The sequence below is a fragment of the Typopeltis vanoorti genome, chromosome 16 (genome assembly GCF_054136105.1).
Source record: "Typopeltis vanoorti isolate ZY-2024b chromosome 16, IOZ_Tvanoo_1.0, whole genome shotgun sequence".
Taxonomy (NCBI): Eukaryota; Metazoa; Arthropoda; class Arachnida; order Uropygi; family Thelyphonidae; genus Typopeltis; species Typopeltis vanoorti.
The window spans coordinates 88786032-88802879 of NC_143564.1; the positions used below are offsets into that span (position 1 = coordinate 88786032).

General features: G+C 35.5%; 1 protein-coding gene across 1 annotated transcript in view; it reads left to right on the top strand.

The window, feature by feature from the left end:
* The window catches only part of AsnRS (asparagine--tRNA ligase), a 285820-nt gene that overhangs the window by 225608 nt on the left and 43364 nt on the right, over positions 1-16848 (top strand). Inside the window, exon 15 of the mRNA XM_090406589.1 lies at positions 14264-14395. Coding sequence (XP_090262715.1) covers positions 14264-14395 — 132 coding nt within the window. The remainder of the gene's footprint in view (positions 1-14263; positions 14396-16848) is intronic.

Genomic DNA, 16848 nt, shown 5'->3' on the forward strand with positions numbered 1-16848 from the left:
AAAATTATCACTTCCAAATAGGCTGTCATCAGTTTCTCACTTAAACAGTGGGAAATGGGAGGGTGAGCAGATAGTTAAGTTGATGACAGTGAATGTTCAGGTAGGCATATGGAAGGTGTTGTTTCCTGTGTTTAAGAGGGAGAGATTGTTGTTGCTAAGCATATGCTAACAACTCTTCCTTTGATGTTTGTTTGGGTGCTACTCTACAGAATGGTATGTCCATTTAAATCTCCCATTAAAAGTAAAGGGAATGGTAACTACAATATGACATTAAGGTCATCTTGAGAAAGATTTGCAGCAGGAGGGAGGCAGATACAGCATACCGCTGTTATAGGTCCGATCATCATTATCAAATTCCTGACATGTACTGCATGAAAACTTTACATCATTACTAACTTCCTATCTACAATTTTCCTTCAAATCAATCTGTTATATGTCAAGACCCCAACATTATCAGATCTTATATTTCTATCTTCTAAGACACTTTTTCAGATGGAAATTAACTTAGAAAATAAAATAAAATTAAAGGCATTTATTTCTTTATTCTTGATGGTGTTTATTAGCACTAATGCAACACAGACTTTATTAAGTCAGCAGACATTTGAACTGGGAGAATTGCCGATGTTTGTCTTTAACTTAAGAAATATTTCTACCTCCATTCCATTATACCAATTCAGAAATGGCAAACCATGATGTTCCTAATTGAGGAGAGTATATTAATGTCGTGTCTGCTCTAAATTCAGTTGCAAATTTTATTTGGATACTTAAAAAGAAAAATGACACTTTTAATTTTATTCATTTATATAACTGATTGATTAAGCAATATTCACTGAACTGTTTACATTACTTGTGTAGTTACATGATCAGTGTCTATTGGAAACCTGCCTTCATTGGCAGATATACAACTCAGAGTTCTGTGCATCATGCCTCCTAGAGAGCGAGCCAGGGTTGTCAAATCCTTAATTAGCAAAGCACTGTAATTATGAATAATGCTGTAAAGTTTTCACTGTCAAAAACATTAATGGAAACAAATGGCTACAACCTTCATCACATTCAGTGGATAATAGATCTCAGCATTTGTTTTCACCCTGGATTTTACCCTTGTTGCACAAGGGTAAAATCCAGAGGTTAACAGATTGTTGTATTTGCTGCTTTGTATTCTGATGTACTGGTAATTTCAGTACAGAATATTTGCTTGCTAATTTTAGCTGGAATTACATACTGTGTCTAAATGTGTTTCTCTCTGGATTACTTATTGAAATAATAAAAATTTCCCAACAGAAGCTTCCTTCTGTGAAGAAACATAGTATGAGTGGTAACCATTAATATTTTGTTTCTTCCTTCTTTTGGGAAATCTTTATTATTTCACAGAATGCCGATATCACATACTGTATTTATGTTATGTGATGTATATACTATTTTTGTTCTGAAATAAAGTAAATACAAACCTGTTTGGCCAAGTGGATAGTGTATCTCCCGTCAGCATTTCATAAAATGTCAATATCACATACCATTTTCATAGAATGTGATGTACACGCTATTTTTGTTCTGAAATAAGATAAATGTACTTGCATACAGAAATGGGTAGACAAACATGCTATACTATGCAAGGAACAGCATGAGTTTACTAAAGGAAGGTCATGTTTTAGCATTTTGTTCATATTTTATAATAATGTTACAGCTGAGTTGGATAAAAGGAATGGGTACACTATGATAATGTTGGATTTTTCTAAGGTATTTGATAGGATCCACTTGGCCTACATCCAGTTTATGCAACAGCCTTTCATAAGGCTGTTGCATAAACTGGAGAATATGAGATTAGAATATAAACTCTCGACTTGGAACAGGGGATGGTTGACAGGCAGATATCAAAAAATGGTATATGGAAGGTGTGAATCTGCCAGATTTAAGGTGACTGGTGGTGTACCTCAGGGTTCAGTCCTTGGGCCATTATTGTTTAATCTATACATTAATGACATCAGGCAGGATCTAACATCAATTGTTTTCCAATGATGTGAAGAGTGTAAAGTTATGCACTTTGGCATGATTAGAGTTCCAGCAGCATATTATATTAGTGGGGGGGGGGGGGTTAGCTACAAGAAACTGAAGAGGCAAGGGATCTCGGCTTATTGGTGGATAGGAATTTGAAGTTCAAAGGTCACATAGCAAGATTTGCAAATACAACTTGGAGGATAATTACAATGTTGAAGAGTGAACCTTGACATGTAAGGATAAGGAAGTCATTTGCCTCTTTATAAGGCTTTGATAAGACCACACCTGAATTAATGTGCACAGATTTGGCCTCTTGGGTTCCAAGGGGATAAAGAAGCTGCTGTGGAAAGAGTGCAAAGAAGAGTTACAATGATTATATCCAGATTAGGGGATTTAGATTATGAGGACAGATTGCGAATATGTGGATTGCAGAATCTGGTTAACAGGAGAAACAGGAGTGATGTGATACAGGTCTATAAACTTTTGAATGGGTGTTATAGGATATCAAGTGACGAAATTTTTTGTTATATAGAATGTGGGGGGGGAGAACATGAAAGTTAATTTTGTTCACAGTCAAGAAAGGGATAAGAGCTATGTTTTTCCCTAAGAGAGCAGTGAGTAAGTGGAATAATTTGCTCTTAGGATTAGTGAGTATATCTAGTGTGAATGAATTTAAAGGAAGGTATGATAGCTGGTTTGGGTGAGTTATAGCCTCCCTTGATGAATCCTTGACTCCTTGCAGGTCTCAGATAATAATAATAATAATAATAATGTAAGCCTTATTAGACAAGTAGATAGTATATATATTGTCTCTCCAATCAAGCATGCCTGTGGGTTTGAATTCTGCTATGGCATGAAGTTGGTGAATGCCTTTAAGTGATTGTTGAATTTTATTGCTCAGCATCAAAGCATCCTGCTTATTTGAGTCATGACATGGCTTGTAAAAGTTCTGTGTGTGTACATGATAACTTAAGCAGGTTTCTGAATTATGTAGCCCTTAGTCCACCCATTGTACTAATGCTAATGTACTATATAGAATGTCTGCCAAAAAAAATGTATACATACACACTTCAGCAAAAGAAAAACCTGTATAAAAATTGTAATACTATATTTATACAGACATCAAAGGATGAATACAAGTTAGTTACCTTTGACTTCTACAATTACACGAGGTGCTCAAAGTGGTTACCATGAGTCCAGACACTTATTATGTCGAACTACTGCTTGGGCAATGTTAGTCAAAGTGTCCAGTGGGATTGCTGCACATGCAACACATGCAATTTTAATTTCATTCTGAAGGACCACCAATGTAGCTGTTTTTCTACGATACACTACATCCTTTAGAGTCCCCCCATCGGTAGAAGTCCAAGGATATTAAGCTCTCGAGGTAAGCTCTCACGTCTCGGTGGTATTGTAATGGTGCGTCATCTTGTTGAAAGAGAAATTGATCATTCCCATAAAGTGCATGAATGGCAGGTAAAATGGATGTGCATAACTGCCGATAAATTCATCTCCGATAAATTGACTGCCTTGTCCACATGAATGCCTGGATTTTCTGGAGCCCAGTAAACCCAATTATGCCGATTCACTGTTTCATTAAGCTTAAATTGTGCTTCATCAGACCAAATCGTCTTCCTCACAAATTTGTTATCCTCATCTACCATGTGTTGAAACCACTCACAATACTGCATTCCTCGATCAGAATAGTCTTCATTCATTGCATGTAATAATCTTGGGATGTAAACTTGCCATTTAACTGCTTTAAGAATGCTCCGTATGCTTGCACTTCTAACTCCTGTCTCACGTGCACATTGTGTGGTAGACTTCTGTGGCAATCATGTAAACTGTTCCAATACCATAGCTGAGGAAGCAGGACAATCTATCATACCTCTCCTTGAACCCATTAAAGAGAACAAAGCACTCAACTGACCCTGGCAACCATTTCCACTCATTCACAACTCTCCAAGCAAAAAATCTTCTCCTCACTTTCATACCACACCTTTATTCAACTTCAGGAATGATTCCCCCCCGTTCTGGTCCCTGTAGCCAAGTGCTAAAACATTTCCTCTGCATCTATACTATAACAACCCTTTAAGCAACTTAAATGTTTCTATTATATCTCCTCTTTTTCTTCTATCAATCAACTCCTGCAATCCACATCTTCAGTCTATTCTCCTAGGAGACATTCTGCATGTCATCGCCTCTGAATCCTCTTCACTGCTTCCTCATCCCCAAGAAACCCAGTAGACCAGACTTGAGCACAGTAATCCAGATGTTGGAGTATCAAGGCCTTGTAAAGAGGAATAACTTCCTTATCTCTACTTGCTAATGTGTTCTTCAGTAGTAAAGTAATCTTATGGGCTACCATAGCAATCTTATGTCTTCTAAACTTTAACTCTCTGTTTACCACCACTCCTAAATCTCTAGCTTCATCTATTTCCTAGAGTACAGTGCCATCAATGTGATACACTGCTTTTAATCTATTTATCCAGAAATGCATAACTTTACATTTCTCGACATTAAATTGATACCCATTATCTTTTGCCCATACTGACAGCCTATTTATATTGTCCTGCAAGCTCTCCACATCACCTTGGTTAACTGTTACTCTATCTAATTTTGCATCATCAGCAAACAACTGAATATTTTCTTTCAGGTTTCATGAATTTCATGTGGTATTCTGTCAAATGCCTTTACAAAATCCAACCAAATCATCATGTAGCTGTTTCCTTTATCCAACTCAGCTGTTACCTATTATAAAAAAGTTAGTAAATTCCTAAGGCATGGCCACCCCTTCACAAAGCCATGTTGACCCTTATACAATGTCATATTTTTACCTACCCATTCTTCAGTGCTTTTTTTTTTTACCAATTTTTCTAATACTTTTACCACCATGCCTGAGATACTGATTGGTCTATAATTTGCTACTGCAGTCTTAGAATTTCCCTTATGCAAAGGAATTATTTTGCTCTCTTTCCATTCCAAGTCCTGAATGGCTGTATTGGTGAAATCGGATAGTCCTTGTGTTCGGATATCCTGATATTGGCTGTCCTGTCTGTTTGGCCATAGTAGGAGAGTTGCAACTGCAAGGGACCTGGTATACTCTGGGTAGGGCTAAAGGAATGGCTGGTCTTTGGTTTAGCAGTTAACATATGCCAATTTCTTATGTGGTTTGTAACTAGTTGTGAGGTCATATTTTCTTAGGATTTTTGTTAGTTTTTCAGATGTACCCAAGTTATAAGGAACAACGATAGATTTAGAGTAATCTGTGTTACAGTGGGTGAGTGGAGGTTGTGTCTAACTGGTTTTAATATTTTTTGGATTTTTTGTGGGTTGTAGCTATTGGCTAAGAAGGTGTTTAAGGATATGGTTAAGTTCAGTAGTTAGGGCATTGTTATCCGAACTGATTATTAATTTTGTCCTTTTATAATGAGTTTTTATAATCCCATATTGTTTCGAGGGGAGTTAATGTATCTACCTGTATGTGTAGGTTTTCTGTAAACAAAGAAATACATCAGGCTGGCAGCATCTAATCAGAGTGTCTAGGTAAGGGAGACTGTTGTTGTTTTCCTTTTTCATGGTAAACTGGATCCTGGGTTGTTGATTGTTTAAGTGTGTTAAGAGATTGTGGAGTGTATCTAGGTCATGTGGGGCAGAGTTTAAGGCTTTTTCTTCAAAGGTCTCCATAAAGAAGTTGGCCAGGGGTGGAGAGAGTGGAGAAACCTTGGCTGTCTCCTCTATCTGTTTGTAGAATTTTCCTTGCCAAATGAAATAGCCTGAGTTCATGGTGAACTGAAATAGGGTTGAGATATCAGGAAGAAATGTGGCTTGGATGAGGTCTAAGGTATCTTTGAGTGGTACATTAGTGAATAAGGAGGAGACATCAAAACTGACCATTATATCAGTGTGTTGGAGTGAGAGGTTTTCTATACTGGCTTTAAAGTGGGCTGAGTTTTGTTATGTGTGAAGGTGTGTTTCCAGTATATTGTGTGAGTACTTTGCCTAATTTGTGTGTGGTTGAATCGGTACCATCCATAGCGGGATGTAATTGTACATTCGGTTTATGCATTTTTGATAGTCCCTATATTTGGGAGGGGAAGGGTTCTAGAGTTAAAAGGCTTTAGCCTGTTAGTCACTTCCACTGGTCAAGAGGTAACCTTCTTAAGGAGCCTATGGAGTGTTCTGATTTGGGAGCTGGTGGGATTATATTCTATAGAGAGGTAGGTAGACCAATCTAAAAGTAAAGAGGCAAGCTTACCTGTGCAGTCTGTTTGGTTTAGAACCACAGTGGCATTTCCCTTATCTGCTTTAGTAATTATTATTTTACTGTTGTTTTTCGTTTCTTGCAGAGCTTTGAATTCTTCTTTTGACAGGTTGCTTTTCTATGGTTTGGATTGTGTAAGAACACTGACTACATCCAGTCTGATATTGTTAGCAACATGGTTGGGCATGTTGCAGATACCTTGTTCTATTTGTATCATAATTTCTTCTGCAGGATCTTTTACAGTGCTATGGTGAAGTTGTGGCCACGGGCTGGTGCACTGATTGCTTAAGGGTAAAGGATGGCTGTTTTATTACAGTGTTGAGAGGTAGTTGATGACGTTAAATGTCAACCTTTGGACAATCCTTTCCGTCTCAAATGCTTCAGAAAAGAATTTTTCAATGTGCCAACATCATATTCTTTTAAATTATTTTATTAAAGATTTGAGACGGAAAGAGTCGTCCAAAGGTGGACGTTTAGCGTAACGGCAAACTTTTCCTCTAGCTCACGGATATCCTCATTGGTGTCGGTTAAGAGAATGCAAATGGCAGCAATCTGTTCACGTAGAAGAGCAAAGCTAGTGCATCGGTATATGCAGAGAGCCTTCGGTAACGGTGTTTTAGTTTTGCATAGTTGGGGATTACAAAACTCTAATCGATATAGTTGTCTTGAAATCTTCAGCTTTAACTTGCCATAGTGACCAGCCTTGCATGCGATGGATTCTCTGTGGATGATCATAATTCTTGTAGATAAACTTATACATTGGTTATACGTGGCTTATAATTTTTTCAGGAAATGACAATGTATACTAGAATATTAATTAAAAACTTTAATCAATACCTTCCTATATTTTGGCAGTATTACATTACCATCTTCAGAGATTACAAGAAGTCTATATAACTATAGTTGAAGTCCCCCATTATAATAATCACTTCACCTGTACTCGTTGTACTAATTTGCCGATGCATGTCTTCCAGATCATCTGTAGAACTTCCTGGTCTATAGCAACAACCAACTGTATATTTTGTCTTACTGGCCTTAATCTCACACCAGATTGCTTCAAATGAACTGTTACTCTCCCACCTCTCTCCTATTCTTTTTGGCTGCATTTCATTTGCTATCATCAGCAGTACTCCTCCTGCCCCCATCCTATTTTTTCTGTCTTCCCTGAAAATACTAAACCCTTCACATTCCATCCCTATAACTACATCTGCTGTTAGCCAAGGCTCACTAATGCCTGTAACTTTTGGCAAGGTTGCACTAACCAATGCCATAAACCCCTCCCTCTTGTTCCTGATACTTCTGGCATTAGTATATAGATTAGTATATGGTGAAATCTGCATGAATAATAATGGCCAAGAACCATTAGACTTCTGTACTTTCAGTAATTTTAAAATAACCAGAACTTTTTAAAAAAAAAAGAATATAAATAAATATAGTTGGAATGGCAGAGGAACAAGATCTGCAAGATATTCATGATTAACTAAATATAGTGTATGAAATTTAAGTGTTTATTTACTGTTTGTAGTAAACCACTTTTTGAATAATTAGAAAAACAAATATATTAAAAAAAATTATTACAGCAATGTTCTTCCTATTTGCATCTGAGAATGCGCAAACATCGGGTTTCTGGTGTTTATAATTTTGCTTGAGTTTTTAGCTAAAAGCATTTTAATATCTGAGGAATTATTCTTAAATAACATCACACTTTTAGAAGTGTGGTTTCAGGGAAAGTGTGATAATGGGGAAGCATACTGAGTAGAACTAATATCTAACAAATAACTCTATTAGCTCTAGTTTTGGGAGTACTAGAATTAGATATGGCTGTAGGTTCATGGTAGAAAGAAAGAAAGTAGAATGTTGGATATCTATCATTGTGGTTAAGCTTCTTTGTAAATGGAATTTACAAAGAAGTAAATTTGTAAATGGAATTTACTTTTAGTGCTTTCAATGTTATTGGAAGCACTAAAAGAAGCAAGAAAGGTATCGAAAAATAGAAAATCATCTGGAGTAGATGGCATAAATACTTTGGAAATATGGCAGAGAATATTTACATCACAAATTCTTAAAATTAATTATTGGAGGAAATGTGAGGTTTCATCAGATTGGTTAAAACTAAGGTTATATCTATATTTAAGAAAGGAAACAGAGATTATTGTGGAAATTACAAAAGAATAAGTTTATTAAATACAGGTTACAAAATTTGCGTTAAAATCTGGAATAAAAGACTTAAAAATATTGCAAACAATCTACTCTCAGAAGAACAAAATGGTTTCAGACATGGAAGATCATGTATAGACAATATTTATGCTAAAACAAATTATTGAAAAAAAGATGAGAATTTAATTGAGAGATTCATATGGCCTTTATAGATTATGAAAAATCTTTTGATAAAAGACACAGAAAAACTATTGAATTGAATATAATGTTAAAACAAGGATATCCATACAATTGGTACAAGCTATATGAAGTTTATATAAAGATACAAAAATACAGTTACCATTTGTTAATAAATTAACAGAACAGATTGAAAGAAATCAGGGTGTCAGATAGGGATGTAGCTTATCTCCAACTCTACTCAATGTGCGTGTGTGTGTGTTGATCAGATTATTAAAATATGGAAAACAACAGTAAAACAAGGTATCCAGTTAACCAGAAGAACTGTTTTCAATATTTGTATGCAGATGATCAGATTACCGTATTTGCCGGCATATAAGATGCACCCCCTTTTTTGCACAAATTTTTTAGGAAAAAAACTTTATCACTGAATATTATAATGAATTTACAGTATTTCAAATATAAAGTAATAAGTAGGTCTACTTTCAACAAATACCTAATCTAACTAGGAAAGAGTGCCCAACTTTTAATCATCTTCATTAAAACCCAGAAATTCATCTCCAGAGCTAAATGAAGAGACACTTGAAACTTCTTCTAAATCAGAATCTGAGTTCTCACACAACAAATTGTCCTCTGTACTATCCAGTGCATTACTAATGCCACAGTTCTTTAATGATTTAACCATTGTCTCAGTTTTCATAGCATCCCATAAAGCTTTGACCCTTTAACAAACTTGCAAAATGCTAGGCTTCTTCCTAATGGAATCTGAAGACTGCATCCAGCTGTTCTACTTCTTCATAAATCCTTTAAATGGTTTATTAATACAGACATCTAAAGGTTGAAGCTGAATAGTTAGACCTCCTGGAATTACAGCTAACTGAGTTTTCAATTCCTTGAGTTTATTTTTAACATCTTCTATTCTGTGAGAATGAAACTGATCTCATACTACTAGCAGGGCAGGCTTCTTCAACAAATCTGCCAGGGTGCCTAGACCAAATTTTATCTATCCATAACTGGAATGCTCTCACACTCCACAAGGAAGCAAGAAAGAAATCGCATAGCTCGGGGCAGAGAAAATTTCCAGAAATGAAAGTAATAAAAAAAACTGAATATCGGCATATAAGACGCACCCTGTTTTTCAGACCTATTTACAATGAAAAAAAGTGCGTCTTATACGCCAGCAAATACAGTATATTACAAGACAATGAAGATGACCTTCAAAAATTAGTTTACGAATTACAGGGTGTTCGGAATAAATTTGACATATTTATAATTAATTATATTTTTCCGTAAGTTACATGTATTAACACACACTTCTCTTCATTTAAGTTTGGACCCTTCTTCATTCATATACAAGATGTCAGAAAGGATGGATAGCTGGAACCCACCTGAATCATGGAAGAGAATAACTTGTATCATGATGATTCGTGCCCGCCATCAAAATAAGGATATTACGACTGCTGCCCAATGCTCCCTGAATACAGTAAAAACAATCAGGCATGAACTAGAGACTTGCAATGGTGACTACGAGGATGTAGCAAGAAGAAAGATCCCTAGCAGACGATCTGATTGCGTTCGTACAGCAGAATTCCTCGCAAATCTGCAGGAACAGGTGTTGAAGAACCCTGGCATTGGAATTCGGGCTTTGTTCGTGGAGTTGCTAACTGTAGTCAAGCCCTGGATAACAAGGGTAGCCAATGGTAGGCCGTATGTATGGCAGCAGGATTCGGCCCCTTACCACACCTCTGGGAAAAGTCAAAAATGGTTGTCTGAAAATTTCTACGACTTCACCAGTCCAAATGTTTGGCCTCCAAACTCCCCAGACCTTAACCCCATGGATTATTTTGTATGGGGCGCAGTTGAAAAAGACACCAATCGCACTTCCAGTAATACAAAAGCCCAGTTAATGGATAAAATTAAAACAGTTTTTGCGGCCCTTCCCAGGGAGACTGTAGCATCAGCTTGTTCGAGGTTCCGAAGCAGAATTGAAGCTGTGATCGATGCTAATGGTGGTTATTTTGAGTAAATCTTGTTGATAGTATTGTAATTAACTCTGCCTGTAATGTTTTTTTGTCAATTCATTAAATTTAATAGATACAAAGAAGATTTTCTTTTTCCTTACGAAACTGTCAAATTTATCCCAAACACCCTGTATATGAAATAAACCAACAATACAATTAAAAAAAATCTCACAAAAGAAAAAAATGGCATTTAAAGGTTGGGATCATGTTAGATCAAAAATAGTTATAGAAAATTAAATAATAGAATAAATGAATAGTTTAATTATTTGGGCTGCATATAATAACATATCTAAAGGATAAAGATATAGATGAAAAGTAAAAAAATTTCAGAAAATCTATGGAACAATTAAAAGGACACTGAATAAAAAAAAACAAGATGAGAAACAACTAAAATTTTACAAAGGTAATGACCACTCTGTTATATGGTTCAGAAACATTGGTGGTTAAAAATAAAGATGAAAGTAAAATACAAGCTGCAGGGATCAGAATTTTAAGAACAATTAAAGAATGCCCAAAATTGGACAATGAAGATGACCTTCATTGTCCAGTGAAGATATCAGAAAAGTTCTAGATATTTATGGCATAAATGAAAAGATCAAGGAATATAGAGAGAAATGGAAAGAACATCTATTTAGGATGGAAAGATATTGGCTACCAAAAGAGATGGATACATATAGACCAAATGGAGAGAGAGAGAGAGAGAGAGGAAGACCAGTGACAAGATGGAAAGATCAGTGATAAAAGCCTCTACATAGTCTGTTCAAATAAATGCCTCAAAATTTTGGAGCAGCTTGAGGTTGACTATAAAAATTGAAATGCTGAGATTGTCTGAAATGATTATTTTAGACAATCTGCATGCCATACATGTGTTATTGGTGAGATGATGTAATAGTCTCCATCTTCACATCAGTTGATAGCCAAATCCTGAGCAAAAATATGTGATCATTTTCTGTTTTTCATGTTCTTGTTCCATGATAAATGAAGGAATAATCTCACTCATTTGAATACTGCTGCCACAGCTGCTCTGTCTTTGCATCGCAATGTGAGGCAACATGTTCTACATGAAGTAGCCACTCTTTTGGTAATGAATGAAGTGCTTCTTCCCAGTGCTGTACTATCATGAGCCCTCCAGTTTAGTTTAGAAAGTTTAGAAAAACTACTCTGGGAAACACTTCACTGCTATTAACAAAGTTACTGAAGTGACCCAGTGTAGCAAATATATCATCCATTTTTGCTGACAAGAATGGAATATTTGGCTTATCCAGATGATGGATAACAGCAATAAAAACAGAATTGAGATAATATTGAAGGCATGTTTTTGTGCAGTGCAAAATATTAAGTGTGCCACTTATAATCAAAATTGTCTGATCTTTGGTAAATGATTATTTCCCTCTGAAGGGAGAATGGAACTATTTGCTTTATGTATAATTAGCTGAATCCTATTGCAAAGGATATCGTTACAAATGAAAGGAATTCTTGTGTATTAGCAAATTCTAAGTAAGGGGATCTGAATTGGGAAAGAAGTTGATGCTAATCAAATAATCTTTTACTATCTTTACAGAAAGTGTTGCTGTTTAGGTATATATAACTAGTTTGTAAGACAATCAGTTGCACTGAAACCTAGGAAGGAAAAAAAAAAAACTTTTGTAACAAGTAAAATAGTATATAATAGTAAAGATATAACTAGTGTGTGTTAATCAAGGGAGAGACTATGCCAAAATTTGTGTTATATTTTTAATAAAGAACAGGCCTCTACTTCCATATTGAGTCAAGGAAATATTTATGGAGAAGTTTTACATCGATATATTCATTAATCACCTATGATTAATTTAGCTGAGTTATGTAAGTCAGATGCATTGTCTTAACAAATCCTGTTGATGTAATTGTGTTTTATATGTATGTGTGTGTATGTGTATATATATATATATATATATATATATATATAATGATTCCATGATTCCATTATGGTATACTTTATAAGCTACAGTAACAGTTGTAGATTTTGCAATAACCCAAACTGTTTTACTTCCATGAATTTGTGATGGTTTGATCACTGTCTTCTAGTATTTAGCATCGGGATCCTAAAAATCTACCTGTGTGCATGTCATTGAAGAGCAGATCATTTTGTAAGTAACAAAATCTCATGAACATTGCATACCATAGTTCCCTCTTTTCTGCGGATTCACTATTTGCAGTCAACCCATTTCCGAAAATATTAAATGGAAAATTCCAGAAATAAACAATTTATAATCACATCAGCAAAGTGGATATTAGTCCAACAATATTTCGAAGCCAAATGTTTGTAGAAACTATGAAGTTTCGTAAGTTGACTATGAGAGCTTATGATAATACAATTCTTGGCATCCCCGAGTTGCCTTAGCTTGCACTACTTGACTTAAGTATCTAAGGCAACTCGATTGTATTCCTGTAAACTCTGAGGTCAACTTATGAAACTTTCATAATTTCTCCAAACATTCGTTTGAAATAATGTTGGATCTAATATCCACTTGCTGATGTAATTTTACATCATTGAAATGAAGCCATATGGTTCTTTCTTTTAGTAATAGACAATTCATAAGTCTTAAATTGAATGCCGTTCTGAGTAGTTCTCAATTATCAGATCGACTGTTGTGGTATTGCAGTGCTTGTGTTCAAGTAACCCTTATTTTATTTAATAATGGTCCGAAAGCACAAGAGTAGTGATGTTGGCAATTCGGATATGCCAATGAGGAGCCATGAAGTGCTTTTAAGTGTAAAGTGAAAGTTCTCGACTTCTTAAAATAATAAATAAATAATAAGTGTATACTGAGGTTGCTAAGATTCCGTTCACATTCAGATAACTTTTATTATAGTATGTTGTTATAATTGTTCTATTTTATTATTAGTTATTGTTGTTAATCTCTTACTGTGCCTAATTTATAAATTAAACTTTATCATAGGTATGTATGTATAGGAATAAAAACATAGTATATATAGCGTTCAGTACTATCTGCAGTTTCAGGTATCTGTGGGGTGTCTTGGAACAGAACGTATCCCCCATGGATAGGGTGGTTACTCTACTTAATGAGAACCTAAAATATTGTAAAATTTTAATCTCAAAATATGGTACTTAAAAATGAGTGAAATATATTTCTACCTTTCTGTCATTTCTACCTTTAATTTAAGAGAGTTCAGGATAAGTTCATCATTATAAGCAGTTTAACGCCTCCATAGCGCAAATGGAAGAACGACGGTACATTGTGCCCTTCGATTGGAATAGGCCTAAGTTCGATTCTCGTCGTGGTGGGAGGAATCTTTATGTGGACTTTTTCATTCGAAGGTGTGTTAGCCGATCTCATACCGAAGTAGCAGGGTTATTTTCTCCCGGAAACTTGGGTTTTTCATCCCGCATACAGACAAATCGGCCATTCAGAACACACACAGTTTACAGACAAAAAATACTAGTTGTGGTGGGCGGTAGATGGCATTGATGGAGATGATTGGTAGTAGAGGTTAGTAATGGAGACAGTTGTATAGTGGGTGTCCTCCCGCGATGAGTCTTCAGACTCCTTGGAGGTGTCGCAAATAATAATAATAATTATACGTTTTTTGTTTTTTGTTTTTGTAATGCTTAAAGGAATGTGTTTGTTTATCAATGATTTTTGTAATATAGGTGGATGTACTAATGCCTGGTGTAGGAGAAATCGTAGGTGGGTCAATGAGGATTTGGAACCTGGATGAATTGCTAGAAGGTTATAAGAAAGAAGGTATTGACCCAAAAAATTATTATTGGTATACAGATCAGGTAAGATATTACTTAAGCAGAATGTATTTGTTTTCAAACTGTTTTAAGACCTTGATCCTTTTCTGGTATGCAATCTTAATAGGTGTACCAAATATTATGACAATCTTAACAAATTTAAGATTTTGGTCTTCCTATGATCAGTCATATTCTTACCATTTTTGCTTCAACTTTGCTAATTTTTCATCTCCCATTCAATTTGTAAATGAACTATCTCAGATAACACATTAAGTATTGATAGTACAAAACTGTTTTTTGAAATTCTTAGTTTTAATGTGGTTCTGTAATTGATGGCAAAATAATTAGCAAAGGTTGGTCGATTGGTAGAGCCTCTGCTACTAATGGCTCATGAAAAAAGTTAAGCAAGTTTGAGCACAGTTATTAGCTGGAAGGGAATCAATCGTTCAATGCTGTTGGCACACTCTTGCTCGATGAGTCTTTGAACTCCCTGGAGATGTCAAATAATAATAATAATAATGTTCTGTGAATCATCTGTTGCAGCTGGTGTTTGATTTAATTCTCCAGTCCATATTCCAATATTGGTTTGAGCAGTCTCATATACTGTTAGTTTGTTATTTTGGCTGAACTCTTTTTCCTTATTAATGTATTGAACTGGCTTCCCACTGTATCAGAATTACTCATTCTGTTATCTATTTCCATATTTAATTTGCCATCTAGACACAAGGCTGTGTATCATAAACAGCCAAAGTGTCTTACCTGATCTGTATGTTTTGCTACTGACAATGTCATTGAATGCATTGTTAGTAGCAACATTAAAGACAATGTCATTTTCCTGCCGTTTTAATATTTTTATGCATTTTTATTGCTGATTATAGTTTTGCGGTGTAGCCACTGCACTATTAATGTTATTTCAGATCCAATGTCATCAACTCCAGCTGGCATTTTACATTTCAGGTTTCTCACACTTATCCTCCTCCCCTCAGATATTGATATTCCTCTGATATTTTAGAACAAGACAAATGTTATTACTGCACTGTTTCTAGTAAGCACTAGTAGCATCCCCAGACTCCTGGGGCATGCTACTAGTGACTTTCCTCTTCTGAGGTATCACCCCCCCCCCCCCAATACACAAACTGCTGACCTATCAGACAGCCAATCTCCAATCCAGTGCACTAATCTACTATCCAATCCCATTTGTTCCAGTTTAACTAATTTGTCATGTGGCAATCTGTTGAATCCTTTGCAAAATCTAAAGATACTACTGTATATGTATCCCCCCCCCTTATCCAATGTATTCATCACCTTGTTATAATAAGTAAGCAGATTGCTGAAACATTATCTTTCTTTAGCAAACCATGCTGTCCATTAAATAGAATAATTCTACTTCTCTCCACCCAGTTCTGAATTCTTGTCCTCACTTCTCCGACACCTCTAGACAAGCATATTGACCTATAATTTGAAGCGTTAATCTTATCATTCCCCCCCCCCTTACGAAGTGGAATAATTTTGGAATAATAACCCTGGGCTAAGCTAAAACTCATGTTAAAAATGTATGTTACAGCTGTTAGCTCCTTGAAACATTCTCTCAAGAAATGTGGTGATATACCATCAAGTGCCATGACCTTGTTGACATCAAGTTTATTCAATTCCTCATATACTTCCTGCTCATTCACTCACTCACCATCAGTGGTTCCTCCCCCATTCCCTCTGCTCTCGAGTTCTGCATTATGTTACAATCACATGGATGGAATACAGAATTAAAAATTGGACTCAGAGAGAGACCTGGCTAAGAGAAGAGGTTATTTCTACAAGAAAAGAAAGTAATAAATTCCCTATTTGGGAAGTATAGGAAAAATTGAAGTGGTGGATGAGTGTTGTTTATAATTGCAGAGGGATTAAATCTAACTAGAGTACAGCTCTCAAATGGTGTGGTAATACGAGTAATACAGACAATAGGTTTGAGTCTGTTTGTTGCAACATAGAAGTTAACATGACAAAATACATAGTTGGATGCTTATCATAAGCCAGATCCTTTAAATAGGTCTCTGTACTGCATAGACAAGATATACCTTACGGATAAAAGTATGATTAGCATTATGGGTGATTTCAAACATAGAAACAGAGACTGCAGGAAGAAGAAAACATGCAAGATAACTCACTTCCTATCTTGTGTAGGACATGATAGGTGGTGAGTTATCTTTGGATAACTCACAAAATATTAAATCTTGTAATAGCATGTTAGAATTTACATACGAATATGGTAGCTATTTTGCCCTCCAGCTGTAGAATAATCATGCAGTTTTAACTTGAAAGGTGGATAATCATGTGTTAGCTTTGTAATAAAGATATATATATACATACAGGGTGTCCCAAAATTCACACAAGAAGTAATTTTGATAGAAAACACAGGTTTTTAATTAAAAATTGTAATTTCTTATTGATTCATAAAGTATACAGTATAGGGTTATGCATGGAATAGCATATCGGGTAAATGG